The sequence below is a fragment of the Lacerta agilis genome, chromosome 4 (assembly GCF_009819535.1).
Source record: "Lacerta agilis isolate rLacAgi1 chromosome 4, rLacAgi1.pri, whole genome shotgun sequence".
NCBI lineage: Eukaryota > Metazoa > Chordata > Lepidosauria > Squamata > Lacertidae > Lacerta > Lacerta agilis.
Genome location: NC_046315.1, coordinates 50380094 through 50396853, shown reverse-complemented (window position 1 = coordinate 50396853; position 16760 = coordinate 50380094). Strand labels below are relative to the sequence as shown.

General features: G+C 40.1%; 1 protein-coding gene across 2 annotated transcripts; it reads left to right on the top strand.

The window, feature by feature from the left end:
* Positions 1-1234: 1234 nt before the first annotated feature.
* On the top strand, positions 1235-15048 carry TMEM50B (transmembrane protein 50B). 2 transcript variants are annotated; one of them, XM_033146950.1, is made up of 7 exons: positions 1235-1366; positions 7349-7514; positions 9513-9625; positions 10296-10363; positions 11337-11429; positions 13167-13224; positions 13543-15048. In XM_033146950.1, the coding sequence occupies exons 2-7, from the start codon at positions 7416-7418 to the stop codon at positions 13586-13588; spliced, it is 477 nt and encodes a 158-aa protein (XP_033002841.1). In that variant the 5' UTR covers positions 1235-1366; positions 7349-7415; the 3' UTR covers positions 13589-15048. The 2 variants fall into 2 exon arrangements, with proteins under 2 accessions (XP_033002841.1, XP_033002842.1); XM_033146951.1 differs by lacking the exon at positions 13167-13224.
* Positions 15049-16760: the final 1712 nt, after the last annotated feature.

Sequence of the window (16760 nt, the reverse complement as noted above, 5' to 3'; positions counted from 1 at the left end):
TGAGGGATCTTAGCAGCCTTTCCCAACCTGGTGCCCTCCAAAAGTTTTGGGTTATCATTCCCATCATCCCCTGCCATTGGCTATGCTGGCTGTTACTGATGGGAGCTACAGTCCAAAACAGTGGGAGGATATTGGATTAAGGAAGGTTCTGATGTTTAGATCTGAGATGGTAGTAGTAGTAGTAGTAATTTATTACTTACACCCCACCCATCTGGCTGGGTTTCCCTTGCCACTCTGGGCGACTCCCAACAGAATATTAAAAAATAAAACATCAAATATTAAAAACTTCCCTAATCAGGGTTGCCTGTTTAGTAAACTTGTGGCTCTTCACATGTGTGTGTATGTATGTCTTCATTAAATGCCTAGCCAACCCTTCTTCCCAAAGGAGACCATGGCAGCAAACAACAAATCAGCAGAGCAGTATAATTAAAATAAGGTAGTAGAGGCAAAGTGTAAAAAAATCTAAGAACAAGATGCTGCTCAGCCCCAGCCAACATGGCAAAAGGTCAAGGATAAGGGGAGTTGAAAGTCCAAAACTATGGAGGGGCACAGGTTCTCCAGCCCTGGTTTAGAGGGAATAAAAAAATATTAGCACACACTCTGTCAATGTCATTTGAAGTCTGTAGAAAAGTAGCAGTATCAATGGAAATGAATATGGGAAACGTGTTGTAACTACACTCATTTTGAAGACCTCAAGAGGCTGTGTAGTCCACGTCCACCCCACATAGCTAGGAGCCCGCGTACCTTACAGCTCCTTGCCAAGGGCGCAAGGGAACCTAGGTAGGGCTCTGCCTCCCCCCCCCCAAAAAAAAATCTTGTGGCAGCGAATTCCACAGTTTAACTTCGCCCTGTGCTAAGAAGCACTTTTCTTTTCTCTCTCCCGAATCTTCCAACGTTCAGCTTTACTGAAAGACACCGGGTTCAAAAATTACGAGGGGATAAAAAAACAACAACTCCGAAGTCGACGAGGTTGCGCGCGCTGAGGCCTGGGGCGAGCCTATACCGCGAGCTCCCTCTGCACCACGCCCTGATCCTGGAGGCGGCGAAACCGCTCCGGCGACGGCGGCCACCTGCCCTCCTCGCCCTCGCGGGAGGAGCTCCTACCAACAGCTCGCGAGGAGGAGGAGGGAGGCGGGAACTGAGTGGGGGCGACAGCGCTCGAGAGCCTATCGCGAGTCCCCCTTGCCAACCGGCAAGCCTCGCGCGGCGTTCGGCGGCCCAATCAGACCGCTCAACTGCCGAGCATTGTGACGAAGGAGCGCCGGAGGTGGATTGGCTGAACTCCCCGCGACTTCTCCCCACGCCTCCGGCCGGCAGAGCAAGCCGGGTGACGGCCGCGGATGGAGCGGAGCGGGGAGTTTTCCAGGTGAGGGGGTCTAGCGCGGCGGATGCGGCTCTCCTTCCCTCTTTCCCCCACCCCCCCTTTTCTGAGGGGATAAAGACGCGCTTGCGCGCATATTTCCTCATACAGCTCCCCCCCTCACCCCCATAATTCAAAACAAGACCCTTGTGAAGGTGGCTCTTCCTCGGCCTGGAGAGAGACCGGCCCCGTCACGCCTTTTAGGGACACGACCCCTCCTTCTTTTGGGGCTCTCTTCTCTGAGGGCCACTCCCTCACTTTTTGCATTTCTGGTGGGACGTTATTTCCCATCCTTAGCGACCCGGGGCGGGCGTGGGGTTGGGGCGGCAGGGAGCCTGGCGCTCGGCTTCTGGTCGATTGACCTTCCTAATGTCAAGAGGAAGGAAGGGGAAAGGGCAGGAGGCCGAAAAATTTCTTGCCTCCTTGCCACACTTTGAAGGAAGGGGAAGGAAGCATAAATATCTAAAGAGGGGTGGGGGTGGGTTAAATTCATTAGGTCCGGAGTCTGAAATTACTTCACTACACCACTGAGTCTATTATCCACCAAGAACAGACGCATTTAACTGTATACACCCCCCCCCCGCAAAGCGGGGTTTACACGCCCCTTTTACTTTCGCTTGCCAAGCTTCTTGCATGCATTTCTGGCTTCGTCTGCTCACACGTTTGCGTATATGACCCCCCATTTTTATTTTTATTTTTAGCTTAAAGTAGTTCGTGGGAATAGCTGGGGATGCAATCTCCGCTCATAGGTGTGCATCTACAGAGCTTTCAACTAAATTACAGACGCGATTGCCTTGCGCATTATCTTTGAATCTCCTGAAACCGGTTCCACTTGTGGGACCATGCCCTGAGACGGTGACGAAAGCTTTTCTGGGTTCTTACGAGCGGCAAAAATCATCAACTGAATGAAGCCTTAATAGCATGCACTGGGATTTCTTTATAACAACCCCCACCCCACCCCGTCTCCCTTTTAAATGTTTCAAACCAATGTTTGAAATGCAGGGATTTAATCAGCGGTGGTTTGAGGATTCACTGATGGACCATGTTTCGTGTGGATGGGTTGGTGGTTGTCAGGTTGCTGTTTGGGGCAATGTAGCACAAGCAGCAAAGAGAACTTTGCTTATTTGCTAGACGGGCTGAGTTCTAAAGGAAGGCAGTCCCCATCAGTGCTTTTGGAATAATTTAAAGGTTCACTTCTTTAAACTTCTTAAATTGGCCTCACAGGTTTGTGTTTTTAAAGCATCCAGAAGTAGTGGAAGTAAAAGTTAGCAGGTGTACAGCTTAACAAATGATTCACACTGCATAAAGGTAAAGGTACGCCTGACCGTTAGGTCCAGTCGCGGATGACTCTGGGGTTACGGTGCTCATCTTGCTCTATAGGCCGAGGGAGCAGGGCTTTGTCCACAGACAGCTTCCAGGTCATGTGGCCAGCATGACTAAGCTGCTTCTGGCGAACCAGAGCAGCGCACGGAAACACCGTTTACCTTCCCGCTAGAGCGGTACCTATTTATGTACTTGCACTTTGACGTGCTTTTGAACTGCTAGGTGGTCAGGAGCTGGGACCGAAAAATGGGAGCTCACCCCGTCGCGGGGATTTGAACTGCTGGCCTTCTAATTGGCAAGCCCTAGGCTCTGTGGTTTAGACCACAGCGCCACCCGCGTGCCTTCACACATGCATATATATCATTAAAGCACTTCTTTATGACTTGCAGTGGAATATGTGAAGTGTTTCCATTGAAAATTGTTGATATTATTATTATTATTATTATTATTATTATTTCATTTCTATACCCCTTTATATTTTTAAAAATATCTCAAAGCAGTTTACAGAATATATTTGACTTTCTTAAAATTGTTTTATTGATGTTTTAATAGAGTATACAGTCAAAGCAACATGTAAGCACTTCAATCAAATTGATTTCAATGAGAAGGTTATTTTTAAAGCATCTTTATATGGTTAATTCCTGCCCCCATTTGAATTAAATGAAATTTGCAGCCCAGTCCTGCAAGTTGTTTACTCAGAAAATGGGTCCCTAAAAGTTCAGTAGAAACATAGGATTGTAACCTTGAAATGCATGCCTTTGGCTGCATAATGCTTTTTGTTTGCAGTTTCTGATCCTCAGTGGCTGTCTTCCATCATCAGTTGATCTAATTGCTGAATGATTGACATGTATTGTAAGCCTGTTTTAAGTGAGTTTTTGAGAAAGGCTTACTGGATACATTGATTAGAGATGGATGGATGGTGAGAGTCATCTTCATTATGAGATGCTGACTACAAGTATATTCACATCCTACTTTTTTTAGTAAAGTGCCTGCGGAGGGAAATCTAGAGAGCTATTCCACAGAATTTGGCTATGTTGTCTAATTGGCTTTTGCTCTATAAGTATACATTTTGCTCTATAAATCTGTGTAATTATCCTTGCCATGTTTTCACCACTCTTTTGTAGCCTAACTCAGGATGTCTAGAGTAGGTTTTAGTGTTTCAGTTAATGGAGATGGGGGGGGGGTGTTTTTCATTCTTGATAAACAGATTCTTGATAATCGTGTATAGCACCAAGGATGGAGTGGAGGCCTAGGATAATGCATGTAGCACAAATGTTGGAGTGGAGTGCCATATTTGGTGTGGCTTACCTCTTTGCTCCTGGTGTTTGTTATAACATTATTATAGACTATGAGGATCAGTCTTTGAGACTTTGCTCTGTGGGTGATGCTGTTTCAAGCCTGTAGTTTGGGTTTGAGGATCTTCTGATACTTTCTTGTACTGTAATTACAACCTCTCAATGTGTTACAAGGCATGTGGTGTTGGGCATTATGTTCATAGATAATGCTCTTCATAGGCAGAAACCAACAATATAGGAGTCTGCTTTGAATCCTGTGTTAGCTGAAATCCCTCAGTGAGAAATATTTATCGAATGGCTTGGGACACCCCTGATCGGTAGAACAGGAGTAATTTGAATTTGAATACTGATAGGCTTGAGCTGTGGTTTTCAAAGCATGAAGCTATATTACCTAAGAAAGCATGGGACTGTCCTGCCCCACCCTAGTTTGTGCTGCATTAGACAAAAATTGGGGGGTTGTGGTGGCTAATCCACAAGAAGTACTTCTTGTTTTTCAGAGGCATTTTCATTTCCTAGTTTTGCATCCTTTTACACCAGTGAACACATTATATATATATATATATATATTAAAAAGAATTTATTGGTTTTTACAAAACAAAGAACAATATAACACCTACACAACACAAACCCCAACACAAACCCCACAATCAAACCACAACAAAACAAAATACACCAAAAATTCTTATTCTTGTTTACACAAAAAAAACTTTTCTTGTTCGAATCATTACATGGTGACTTCCCCCGTTTTCTCACCTTTGGTTCCAAATCTAATTTACTTTAGTAACTTCTCATCTCAAAATTAAATCATTCAAGAATCTAAACTAAACATATTTCTTAAAATCTTATTTTTACTCCAAAATAATCCCTCACTTCTTATTTTACATCAAATCTATTCCAAATATTACTTCATAATAATTAATAATACAACTTCATAACATCACATATTACTTCTTATATCAGATCATATCAAACATCTTTCACTTAGACTGCTGCTAATAAAACAAAAATTCAAATATCTCTTCTCTAGTTCGAAAGCTTAAAATCTTAACACACCGGCTTCAGGGTACCATAATAAACCATCCTAATTTTATCCTTAATATATTTCACCCTATCCCTTTTCTAACCATTTTCTTACGCCATCTCGGGGCTTCCCCCCAGATATTCCTCCATCTTACACCCAAACCATTTTCCAGAATGTCCTCTTTTCTTGTAAGTCCACAGATCCAGACGTAGTCTATTACAGTCCTTGCAGGGAGCATCAGGGTACACAGATCATCATTTTCCAGCATCTCCGCTTCGAAATTCCGTTTATCTTTTGATTGTAGGCAAATAAATCTTTTCCCCATCATTCCTGAGCTCTCACCCCAGAAATTGGATATAAATTGTCTTCTGATCCTGGGACTCTCACTCCAACAGGACTTTTCATCTCTTCGGAGTTGCGAAAACATTGTACTTTGTACTTCGATAATTCCCTTTAGCTCCCTGCCAAGGGTCTCTTCCATTTTAGCCATATTTATAATGGTCTGTTTTGTGGGATATAACTGTCTTGCAACATCCTGGTTCAGCAGAGTTAGTTTCTGGTTCAGCAATTCTAATTTCAAAAAAATAATCCTTTGTTCATGAGTGAGACCAGAGTCTAAAACCAACTTGAAAACGAAACCCAACATGGTAGAAATGGGCACAGGGTGTCAAATTTCAATATTTGCCATCTTAATCACAGTACTTTTCCATCTCTGTCACAAATCTCCGCAGCCATTTTCCCTGGAGTCAGGGCGAAAAGATTACATTCCATCCATTTTTAAGAAGAAATATTTCCACCAACTTAGATCCCCAAAAGGGGTCTAACTGATCTTGCTTATAAAATTCGAAACATTTGTATCCACCGCTGTAACAGCAGCCACCATCGATACAGTTACTTTCACTTTCACCAAAGGAGGTCAGGACGGGCTTCCTTTCCGTCATATCTCCCGGAGCGCCAAATGTCAAGATAGATCCAATATTAACGTACTCACGGCCAATGGGCTTCTTCTGTCTTGCTTCTGCCAGGTAGAACGATATCACTCATCACGAGCGGCGGCCGCCGCTTCGCTGGCCCGGTTGGGGCATGTCTCCTCAGCCCAGCTCCGTGGTCCCTTCACCCCCACTCCCCCTTTACAGGGGGAACGAGGGAAGGGTTCGGAGCTATAACGGGCTCGCCGGAGAGCCCTAGCCGCGGGACGCTCGACCCGCGGTTTACCGGAGCCCCGCTTTGCGGTAGCGGGGCTCCAACCCCCGGGCCAGCCTGGGTCGCCTCGCTGCCGAAGCGACCCACAACCGCCCGCGATGGCGTCCTCGCCGGAAGTCCAGTGAACACATTATAGGCCTGTCATATAAACCTCTTTTCATTTTGTCTGCCTCTTTCCAGAAACATACTTTTTTTTAGGATATACATGTTGCAGCACACATAATCCTATAAGAAGAGGGAATGCCATTTTTTTAGTGGAGGGGGCTTTTTAAGTTTAAAAGGTGTTCCTCCTTATTTTGGCTGTAGTTTGTTTTTTAAATATTAGCATGTTTAGATGGCAAGCATCAACTTTTAATACCCTAGATCAATTAAATGCCTAATACTTATGAATAATTTACAATAGAAAAAAGAGCAGAGAAATTAAGATCGCTTGCTGAGGACTTAACTAGAATACAGGTTTCCACTGCCTTTTTGATTCTGTATAACACTGAATCTCTTATATTGCAGTCTTTTGCATATTTACTTATAAGTTAGCCCCACTATGTTCTGTGGAGCTCCCAGGTAAGTGTGCACCAAAGATTTTTTAAAACTGAAGTGCAACACTTGATATAGCTGTGGAATATAACAGTTCAGCCTTAAGTGTCTCTTTCTTGTCCTACTTTTATGTGTTGGGTGGTGTACTCTATCAACTCCTAAGAAAAAGTTGCTGATATATTTTATATTTCTATCCTGCTCTTCCTTAAAGGAGTTCAGAGCTAGTACGGTATTAGCTGTGTGAGATCTGTGAGCCAGGGAGTCTCCAGAAGAAATCTCTCCTCTTCTGTGAGCTTGCAAGAAAGCGTTAAGCCGCTATCTCTTAAGTTGCCCCCCTGCCTGCCCCCAGCAATTTTGCCCAAGACATCAACATAAACTTTTATGTTCCTAAGTTTTTGCTTTTTTCTAAATTCCAAGAAATAGAAGGAACATAAATCTAACCCACAGTTCAGTTAGTTTTAAGATCCTTTTCAGCCTTATCCAGAACAAGGCATGAATGTAGCCCCACTGATCTTATCTTTTGTAATGGCTACAACTAGAGTGAGTAAACAAACAAATAAATAAATAATACATTGATCTTTTGGTTTCTCTCCCCCCCCCTTTATTATTTAGGACTTGGAAGATTCATGAAAATCTAATGTAAATAACACAGGTAAAAGAGACATCCTGGACTTGAGAAATGGCAGGTTTCCTAGACAATTTCCGATGGCCTGAATGTGAGTGTATTGATTGGAGTGAAAGAAGAAATACAGTTGCTTCTGTGGTAGCTGGGATTCTGGTAAGTCTTAAGACAAATGCAATATGCCAGCTGGTCTGTTGGAAGGGAGTACATCAGATAAGAGAAAGATTAAAGTTCTTGTAATGTCTGACAAGTGTCTCATTTTTGCAGCACCTTTTTGAATGATTTGACTGTTACCAGTATTTCTTCTGGTGGCTAACAAGGCCACCAGGTTGACAAAACCTTCCGCAAACAATTTCATTGTTTCTCATATTAATCCTATAGGAGTATTTTCTAATAGTTATGTGTGCTAGCCCGTTGATGAGATATATATATATATATATATATATATATATATATATATATATATATATATATATGCCAGTGCCTCACTTGATGGTAAAAAAAATTCCGGTCACATTTACAGGATGTTTGCTCAGTTGCTTTGTTTGTATTGAAAGCGAACTTGTGAGTTCTTGTGCTAAATCACAGGTGGTCATCCTATGAAACCCTCCCAAGTCCGGGAGAGCTTGCTCAGGGTTTGCTGATGATCAGCCATCAGCTGCGTGGCAGAGAAAATATTCTTGTCCCATGTGGGAGCAACTGTCTTATGCACACTAGAAACAGGAGCGGCTTTAACCTCACCACTAGCATTCACAGTGGAGCCCAACAATATATGTACCCCTGCTGGTGGCTGGGCAGCAGGGAGAATATGTGTGAGTGGGGACAGGCAGGGGGAGGATCTGAGTGTTGGGCATGTGGATGTTAATGGCCACATTCACCATCAGGGCTGGCCATGCCTGCCACCAGGCTGCAGTGCTAGATATTTGCCTACCGGTAAGTTCCATTCAACTGAAGGAATTCTGGAGAAACAAGCTTGGAATTGCACTGTTAGTTGTCTATCTCTTGAACATGTGTTTTGTGTACACCTATTTTGCATGCTAGGCATATACCCCTACCAACACAACTGTGTCTTCTTGAGAGGAGCCACAACACTTGCTATGTTGGTTAAGGCAAGGATGTTGCTTTAGCATTCTTATCTTACCAGAAAATGCTCTGAGTGTGGTAGGAATTGCAAAGTGGGGAGCTATTGATTTTCTTGTCTTAAGAGCTAGCAGCAATTTATTCCTGCCCATACAACTGGAGTACTCAGAACACAGATTTGTTAGATGAGCATACTGTATTTGCATCAATGGTTACTTTGGCCTTATTTCAGGCACACTTTGTAAATGTTTTAGAAGAGGCGGCTGCGTTCCTGATTAATGTTTAATTTGTTTCTCCTCAAGTGATGTCTTCAGTCACTATGAATTCAGACAGTATAATTTATTAATCAAATCAGCTTCTGTTTTCCTGTTAATAATCAGCAGAAATATTGAGCGTATAAGGGAAAGACATCTCCCTAACCTTATCTATATTCACGAACAAGCACGTTTTTAAATAAACAAATAGGTGTTGGTTGTGCTTTGGTATATTGTTTATATGGTAAAGGGAGTATGATTGTGTGCTGTTTTAATATTGCCTTTATTGTACATTGTGGTATGTGTGTTTTAATGGAAAAGCAGTCTTAAAAGTTCAAAAAGCACTACTATTTATTTAGCCTTTACCACAGAGGGGCACTATTTTCATGAAGCTGGCTGTTGAGCCTTACAGTTAGAAGCCAATACCAAAATACAATACCTCTTAATTAGATGGCTGGGAGGCCTTACTTACCATTTGAATAAATATGGAATCTGTTTAGTTCTTCACTGTGGCCTCCATATTGAGCTCATCCATGGCAGGTAGATCTGGTAATATGGTTTATAGTACGTGTTCACATGAATACTTCAGTCGTACCTTCTAGTCTTTATGGCTGGGGCGGAAATGAGCCCCTAGCTAAAACAATGCACTTTGGAGGGCAGGGGGTTGGGGTGGGCTAGGAAGTTTCTGTTAATTGGAGTGGATAGCTGGGACTCAGATGATTACAAAGCCAGTGGAGTGAAGGAGAAGATAAACAGCAGAGTTATGTGGCTGACCTTTCTGTAGATATTTGCTATGGTTTAATGATAATGTGTTTTACAGTTTTTTACAGGTTGGTGGATAATGATAGATGCAGCAGTAGTTTACCCTAAGCCAGAGCAAATGAACCATGCATTCCATACTTGTGGAGTGTTTTCTACTCTAGCTTTTTTCATGTAAGTACATATAATGATAGGTCCATACAAAGATAGCAGTTGTTCATATCAAATGACAAACTGCACCTACAAAATAATTCCCCATCTTTCTTTTCTCTTTTTGCTCTTGTGTGCTACTACTATTTTTCGTCCTTTAAAATTGTTGAAGTGTGCATGCACAGCTTACGGTTTGTTTTGTGGGATGATGATAAACAAGCTTTCTTTCTAAAAACAAAGGTTTCCACCCATACATAAATGTATTTCTCATCATCTTCAGAGACCCAGTTTCCACCTATCCTTCCATTTCTTTTCCTACTCAATTTGTTTTCATGCTTGGTATCCACTCTACTAGAGTAGAGTGATCGCCCTGTTTTACTTTTTGGCACTGTAGTACAGCTCACCAGACATTGTCATTGGTAACAGTCAAAAAGAGATTTAAGGATTGTAGTAGATAAATGACTAAACAAAAATGACAACTCTAGTATCTGAGAGAATATGCATATACTGGGCATTTTGGTTTTGTTTACTGATCAGGTTTAGCATCTGGATTCAAAAGGAAGATTGGGAAAGAAAAGAAAATACTTAAAACTGGAGAGGGAGTATTTTGTGGTTCCAGAATAGTTGCTGCCTTTTAGTTTTCTGCACAATTCTTAAAAATGTAATTTAAGAGGCTATTTTTTATTTGTTGCAGGATAAACGCAGTATCAAATGCTCAAGTGAGAGGAGACAGCTATGGTGATGGATGTTTAGGAAGAACAGGTGAGGGTACTCCTATTTATGCAGATAAATTCACACTTCAGTCCTCATTTCAAAACTTGGCTGTGCAAGCAGCGAAGAAAACATAACAAAACTTTCTGTCCTGGTACATGTCACAAAAAGCAAGGTGTTAGGCAGGTGCTGGTGGTACTTTCAATGGTGCACAAATCTTTTCATGCTCACATGAAAAAAAAATTAGTAATGATTTCTAATACTAACTAGATTTTATAAGAGAATATTTCAGATTTAACAAATGAGGGGGTGAAATTGATTTGTGAATCCTAGAAGCCCACTTGGTTTATCACTGTCTTTTGTTGCCTTCTTCCATGGGACTCTTGTAATTTTATCCTCTTTGCAAGCATGTTAAGTAGGTTAGGCTGAGAGATGCTCTTAGAGTTATCAATTAAACTTCATGATGGGGCCATGGACCCAAGCCTCCTTTGTCCAAGTCTAAATTTCCCTCCCCCCACTAAATCACTTTGTATTAGCGTTGCCAGTGTTGTTGTTCATACCACCTACCTCATTGAACTTACAAGTCAAAAAGCTTAGACTGAAGCATATCTCCCTGGCAACATATTCCCAGTTGTCTTACACCAGGTAGTACCTTAATTTTCCTAGAATTTATCATGGATCACTGATTCAGCGGTTGAAGGTAGACACTCCTTTATGTCATGCTGTGGCATGCTGTGATGATGAATGCAAGTCTTGTTATATTAATTCATTTAAAAGCATTTGTAAACTGCTGAATATTTTTTTAAAAATCTCTTAGTACATACAGCAGAAAAAAACAAAATAAAATAGTAGTATACAAGCAAATAAAACAAACATTCAGGGGATTCTTGCATGTAAATCAGGGTCCAATCTTATGAGTTGAGGAAAGCTTCAGTGAGATGATGAGGGATGCTGTTTCCCACTGCCACCTTATTTCTGCTTATTATTACCCTAGCCTAGTGCTTGACTTCATTTGTTCTTGCAGGTGCTCGTGTCTGGCTCTTCATTGGCTTCATGTTGATGTTTGGCTCACTTATTGCTTCTATGTGGATCCTTTTTGGAGCATATGTTACTCACAGTAAGGATGATTTATTTTTAATCAAGGAGAAAGAAATGCACTTGTAAGTCCCTTTGTTTTAAATGAGAGAGATGCACATATCACATTATTAAATACCTTCTTTTGAAATCAAATCAAGGTATGCGTAATTCTCTTCTTAAAAACAGTGGTACTTAAAAGTGCTTCACTTTGGCTGGATAATGCCCTTGCTATTTTGACAAGCATTTTCCACTCCGCTTGCTGAAGAACCCCAAATGATGTAGGCCTGATCCAGCTGCTTTGTTGGCTGCTTATTTTCTGTTAGAAATTTTTAAGGGCAGAATTACTGGATGTAAAAACAATAAAATAAAGGATACAATGTTAAAACAAGAAATAGATGGTGACAAAAACAGTCTAAATAAAAGCAGCAGGTGGCAGTATATTAAAAGTATTGGTAAATGTTAAAAATAGTTTAATGGCTGAATGTCAATGATAAAGTTGGCTTCCCTGAGGATGATTTGGGGTGGATGGGGAAGGTTTGTATGAGAGATGTTCCTGGAGGCAAGTGCGGTCTAGGCTGTTAGATCTTTAAGGGAATCTGATGAAGGTCAGGTGGAAAGGTGCTCTTGAGACTCTTAATGGGTCTGAACAGGGCCTTGATAAGAGTTTATGTGATTACTTTTCTTGTTGCTCGTACTTCCTAGAAACCTGTTTACCTAGCTTTTCCTCTTACTGCTGTGAGTCATGCAGGATCAGGTACTATACAGAAGAGCGATCCTGCTGGCCTAATACTCTGACTGAACCTTAGTCGACTCAGTGTACAAATACATTGTTTCGTGACAAAATTACCAACACCCTCTATAGATTTTTGAAAAGTCGACACTTTGCACTCCAGGTTTTTGCTGCTTAATCTATATTGGTTTTGCTGCAGCAGTCTTAACATGGCTACAGTATAGAAATATGCACATGTCTGCAAATCACAGAGTATAAATCTGCTTCTTACAAAGAATAAAAATAAAAAAGTTCCTTCCTTTCAGTAGCACCTTAAAGACCAACTAAGTTTGTTCTTGGTATGAGCTTTCGTGTGCATGCACACTTCTTCAGAATCAAGGGAGCCTTTTAGGGAACTGCAAGCTCCTTTGTTCCTCTTCTGCTTAACAGCCACAACTCTCAAACACTGCAAAAGAAAAATGTTCTCTGGGTTCCTTTCACCCAGAAAAGCTTCTGCCACCTGCTGGAAGGAAAACAACAGATGTCTTTCCATCATTTAGCCACAGACTGTTTTTGACTCTGTGACAGTGAAAAAAAGGGGAAACTATTAAATTTGGGCAAAGGGTCAAAGCGTGGAAGCCAGAAAAAAACAACCCATGTGGTTTCAAGTCCTATCCTGTAGCTGTAAATGCAAATAAGCTGAATGATGCCTATTTATGGAAATGTGCATACTTAGGACACAATCCAAATATCTTATTTGGAGACTTTGCTCCCTCCTCAGTCTTGCAGCATTTCCAAAGTACTGAATATTCTTGTGACAAAGTGCAGTGTTTTGGGGTGACGCTGGAATGTGTAGAAACCTACAGTAGGGGGGAATGTCTGACTTCATAGCATACGCCCATAAATCAAGTCTTAATTGTTTGTAGGTAGAACTGAATTATCATGATCCATCTCCCTCCCTTTAAAAATACTGTTTCATAGCTAAATGAGCACAAGATAAACTTAGTAGTGACAGGTTTTGAAGACCTGTCTCAATACTTACCTATTTATTGCATTTTTATTTTATAGATATTAATGTCTACCCGGGCTTAGCAGTGTTTTTTCAGAATGCTTTGATATTTTTCAGGTAAGTAACTAATGCCTCCATAGTCTAATAGTTCTAACTGTACAGATGTTTTCAGTTTGCACAATTTACTCAGATGACAGAAATGGGTGTGTGAGGGTTCATTGTAGAGTTCTAAATCTCTGTGAAAAATGATGTTACTAGAAGCCAAGTAAATGTTAATTGATCATAATACACAAGTGACAGAGATAGGGCATACTCACAGCTCCACCAGTATAGTAGTACCAGTTATCATGATCCGCTTCTAGAATTTTGATGATTTTGCCATATCATCATTGGAAAGAATGTCTGTCTTACAGATCTAAACTTCTGTTTTCATAGCACCCTTATCTACAAATTTGGAAGAACTGAAGAACTGTGGGCTTAAGAGTACTTTTTTCTTCATCTTGCTTAGCGAGTCTTGTATGTAAATATAACTTACATTTCTGTTTTATATTTTGCCAAATAGATGTTGCATTACACCTTTTGTATGTTTACTTATTTTTGGAAAGTGAACTGATTTAAATATTCTGCTCAAAGTTAGCTATCTTTTCATAGAATGGATAGTAATGTGAATATGTACATACTGTATCTGTAATATATAAAAGTGAATGTTAAACTTTCATTGCACTTGGCAGGTTTTTTTCTGCTCTGATATGTGAATAATGTTTTAGGATTAAGGCTCATAGCTTGTTCAATATCATATACTGTTCTTAAGCACAAATGAGCTGTAGTAGCTTCTTGAAGAGTTGAGATTTTGATTAGGTGATCAGAAAGTGAAGTTAAAGAATATTAATTTGAATGATATCTCCAAATAGCCATTGATGCATGATCCCCAATAGACAAATACGATTAGAAGTGTAGTATACTCTGGCATCATATGCTGAAACTTCATCTAGCGCTAGCTAGAATGTTTTACGCTATACTACAAAATGTGTACTGAACAAAGAAGGCATGAAGTATGTATGGAAATTCTATTTAGCAAAAAAACTCACTTAAAAAAGATCTTAAGCATTTATTTGGTAGTGCAGCATGCCTTAAAATGCCTTAAAATGGAATGGGCCAATCCTTTCTCAGTGAATGCACTGTGAAAAATATTTAAGACTGAAGTATTAATGTGTTTGACAAGCTGTAGGAGAATTCTAGGTTTGAACTTTTAAGGTGTGTTGCCATAAACCCTTCATCAAAATGTCTTGTCAGACTGATATTTCACATGCTTGTGCAATCGATATTCAGAACAAAGGAAAGATCCCAAGTTCAAAGCATCACAGAACTGCTTGTTTTGTTGCTTACTATACAATCAGCTTCTCTGTTGAGACTATCATCTATTTTCCACGTTTTTCTGAACTTTATTGTAGCGAAATACAATATGTATGTTAAGGTACTGTGATGTTAACTGGAACTACATGTATTTTATTTCACCCAAGCCAAATTGTGTACTGAGAAGCATATCCAACTGCATCATTTGCATAATGTAACAAGGACTCCATGTTTAAAACATTTTTGCAAGACAGGGTCTAGGGGCATGAAGAAGAATCAGATGAGCTAAAGGTACTCTACATTCTGTTTTTTGGAGACCCTGCAAAATGACCGTTTCCAAACATTCTTCACTTTTGGACTTCTCTCCCCACCTAGGAAATACAGCTGTGTTAGTTTATCTTCTGAAACCATTTTCATTTGTCTTCAGAGCCCTTTTCAGGACAGACTATGAAGCAAATACTATGCTAAGAGTTGTCCTGTTACCTCAGACTTGACATTAGACTATCTTGCTTGTTTATTGTAAATACATTAAAATTCAATAAAGATTGGTAATGTATTTTGTTTTACAAATACTAAAACTGCTCAGTATTCTGTCTACAGTGTAATATTCGCTCTTTCGCACAAACACACAGATATATCTGTTGTACAGTGACTCTCCGCTCAGGCTGGATAATGAGGCAAATATGAAGTGCTTTTAATTGAACTTCAAGTTGAACTTTAGTGTCAGTGAAGTGACCCAAGTCAGATCCGGGTCATTGCAGAGCCTCCCATTGCTCTATTTCTATAGGCCTATGAGCTTTACAAGATGTGAGGCTGCCCAGCATGGCATAGGGAAGAGTTGGGTTTTGTTATTGTTAAAACACAGCAGTGTTGCTTCCCCAAAGCTTGAGAGGCTAGACTTTAAAGTTGATTGAATACATAACATTTTTAAAATAATTGGTAAAAAAACTGCAAGTGTCCTTTGATAAAAGCATTTATGTCCAAATTAGCCTTCTGAAATCAATTAACCTGATGTCCTTGCTACTGTTCACTAATTTTGGTCTCAGTTTAGGATTCACAATTCAAGTAGGTCTTTGGAGACCCCTCCCCCCAAAAATCTCTGAAGTATTTGCATTAAAGTGGTAAAGGTGATTTGAATATCAGCAGCATACTGCCCCAGGGGTCTCCAAAAAGATAAGGTAGCTGCAACTATTCTTAAAGGAATTAATTTTTACAAAAGATTGAAAACCACAAGAAATCACTCAGGATTACACAGTAATGTTTACACTACTTGAAGTGGACAGGAACTTATTTGTAGGGTATGGCTGCTTGCTTCTCAGAAAGAATGTATTGGCACAAACCACTGAATATTTGTATTACATTCAGGATTAACCTGCATTCCTATATTATTTTCTTTTACTAAAGATTTAAAATGAAATGGAGGTGGCCTATTTCATTGTCATTTAATTTATTTATAACCCACTTTTTCTTTTAGGTGAAGCCCGAAGTGGTAAATAGAAAACAACACAAAAATTGATTAGTCTAAAAACAAAAATAGCATATAATAAAAAACAAGTGAAAAGAATACAGCAACTCCATTAAATTAATAAAAAGTACACTAGTTTTATGGCCTGATCTGATAAATACCCGTTACTAGCCAAAAAATAATGGGTTAATATGTATCTTAGACAAAATATATTAAGAACCCTTTATACCTTGCAACTGTACCTTCTTCCCAGTATTGTTTCTAGGGTTTTATCACAATATGACAATAGATTTTCTGCTTTTAAAATGGAGCTTGCAAGGCAATGGGGAAAACTAAAACAGTTTCAAAAACACATTTAAAAATAAGGGCACACAATTCAAGCAAAATTTATCCAAAATAACATGTAAAATGTGCAAGAGTGCAAACGCATTTAGAAACAAACATATTCATCTGTGACTGGAAATTATAAAGTGAAGGCAGAATTTGCAGGTCCCCCTTTCTGAACATAATGCAGCCCCTGAAAATAGTTTGATAGGTGAGCATTCACATAACAAATTGGCAATTCCTATAGGAAAATTTCTAATGTGTTCTTGACCGTGAGATCTTAACCCCTAAAAGCAAACACACACCCAGGAAAACCCTCTTAACTTTACTAAAAGTATCACTACAGTTCCTCAGCCAGAAAAAAGCAAACAAGGAAATAATAAATGCTCCCAACTATTTGAATCTGTGCTGTGTAGTGAGGTTTGGGCACTAATTCCTCCTGTTCAGATAAGTGAATTTTCACATAGCAGACATTCAGAAAGTGGGACCTCCATGTAATTTAATTACTTGA

Bases quoted from the DNA above. Each gene is read 5' to 3' on its own strand.
- TMEM50B (XM_033146950.1), top strand. From the start codon at position 7,416: ATGGCAGGTTTCCTAGACAATTTCCGATGGCCTGAATGTGAGTGTATT. The intron at 7,515-9,512 runs GTAAGTCTTAAG...TGTGTTTTACAG, and splicing joins CTGTGGTAGCTGGGATTCTG to TTTTTTACAGGTTGGTGGAT. The intron at 11,430-13,166 runs GTAAGGATGATT...TTTATTTTATAG, and splicing joins TGGAGCATATGTTACTCACA to ATATTAATGTCTACCCGGGC.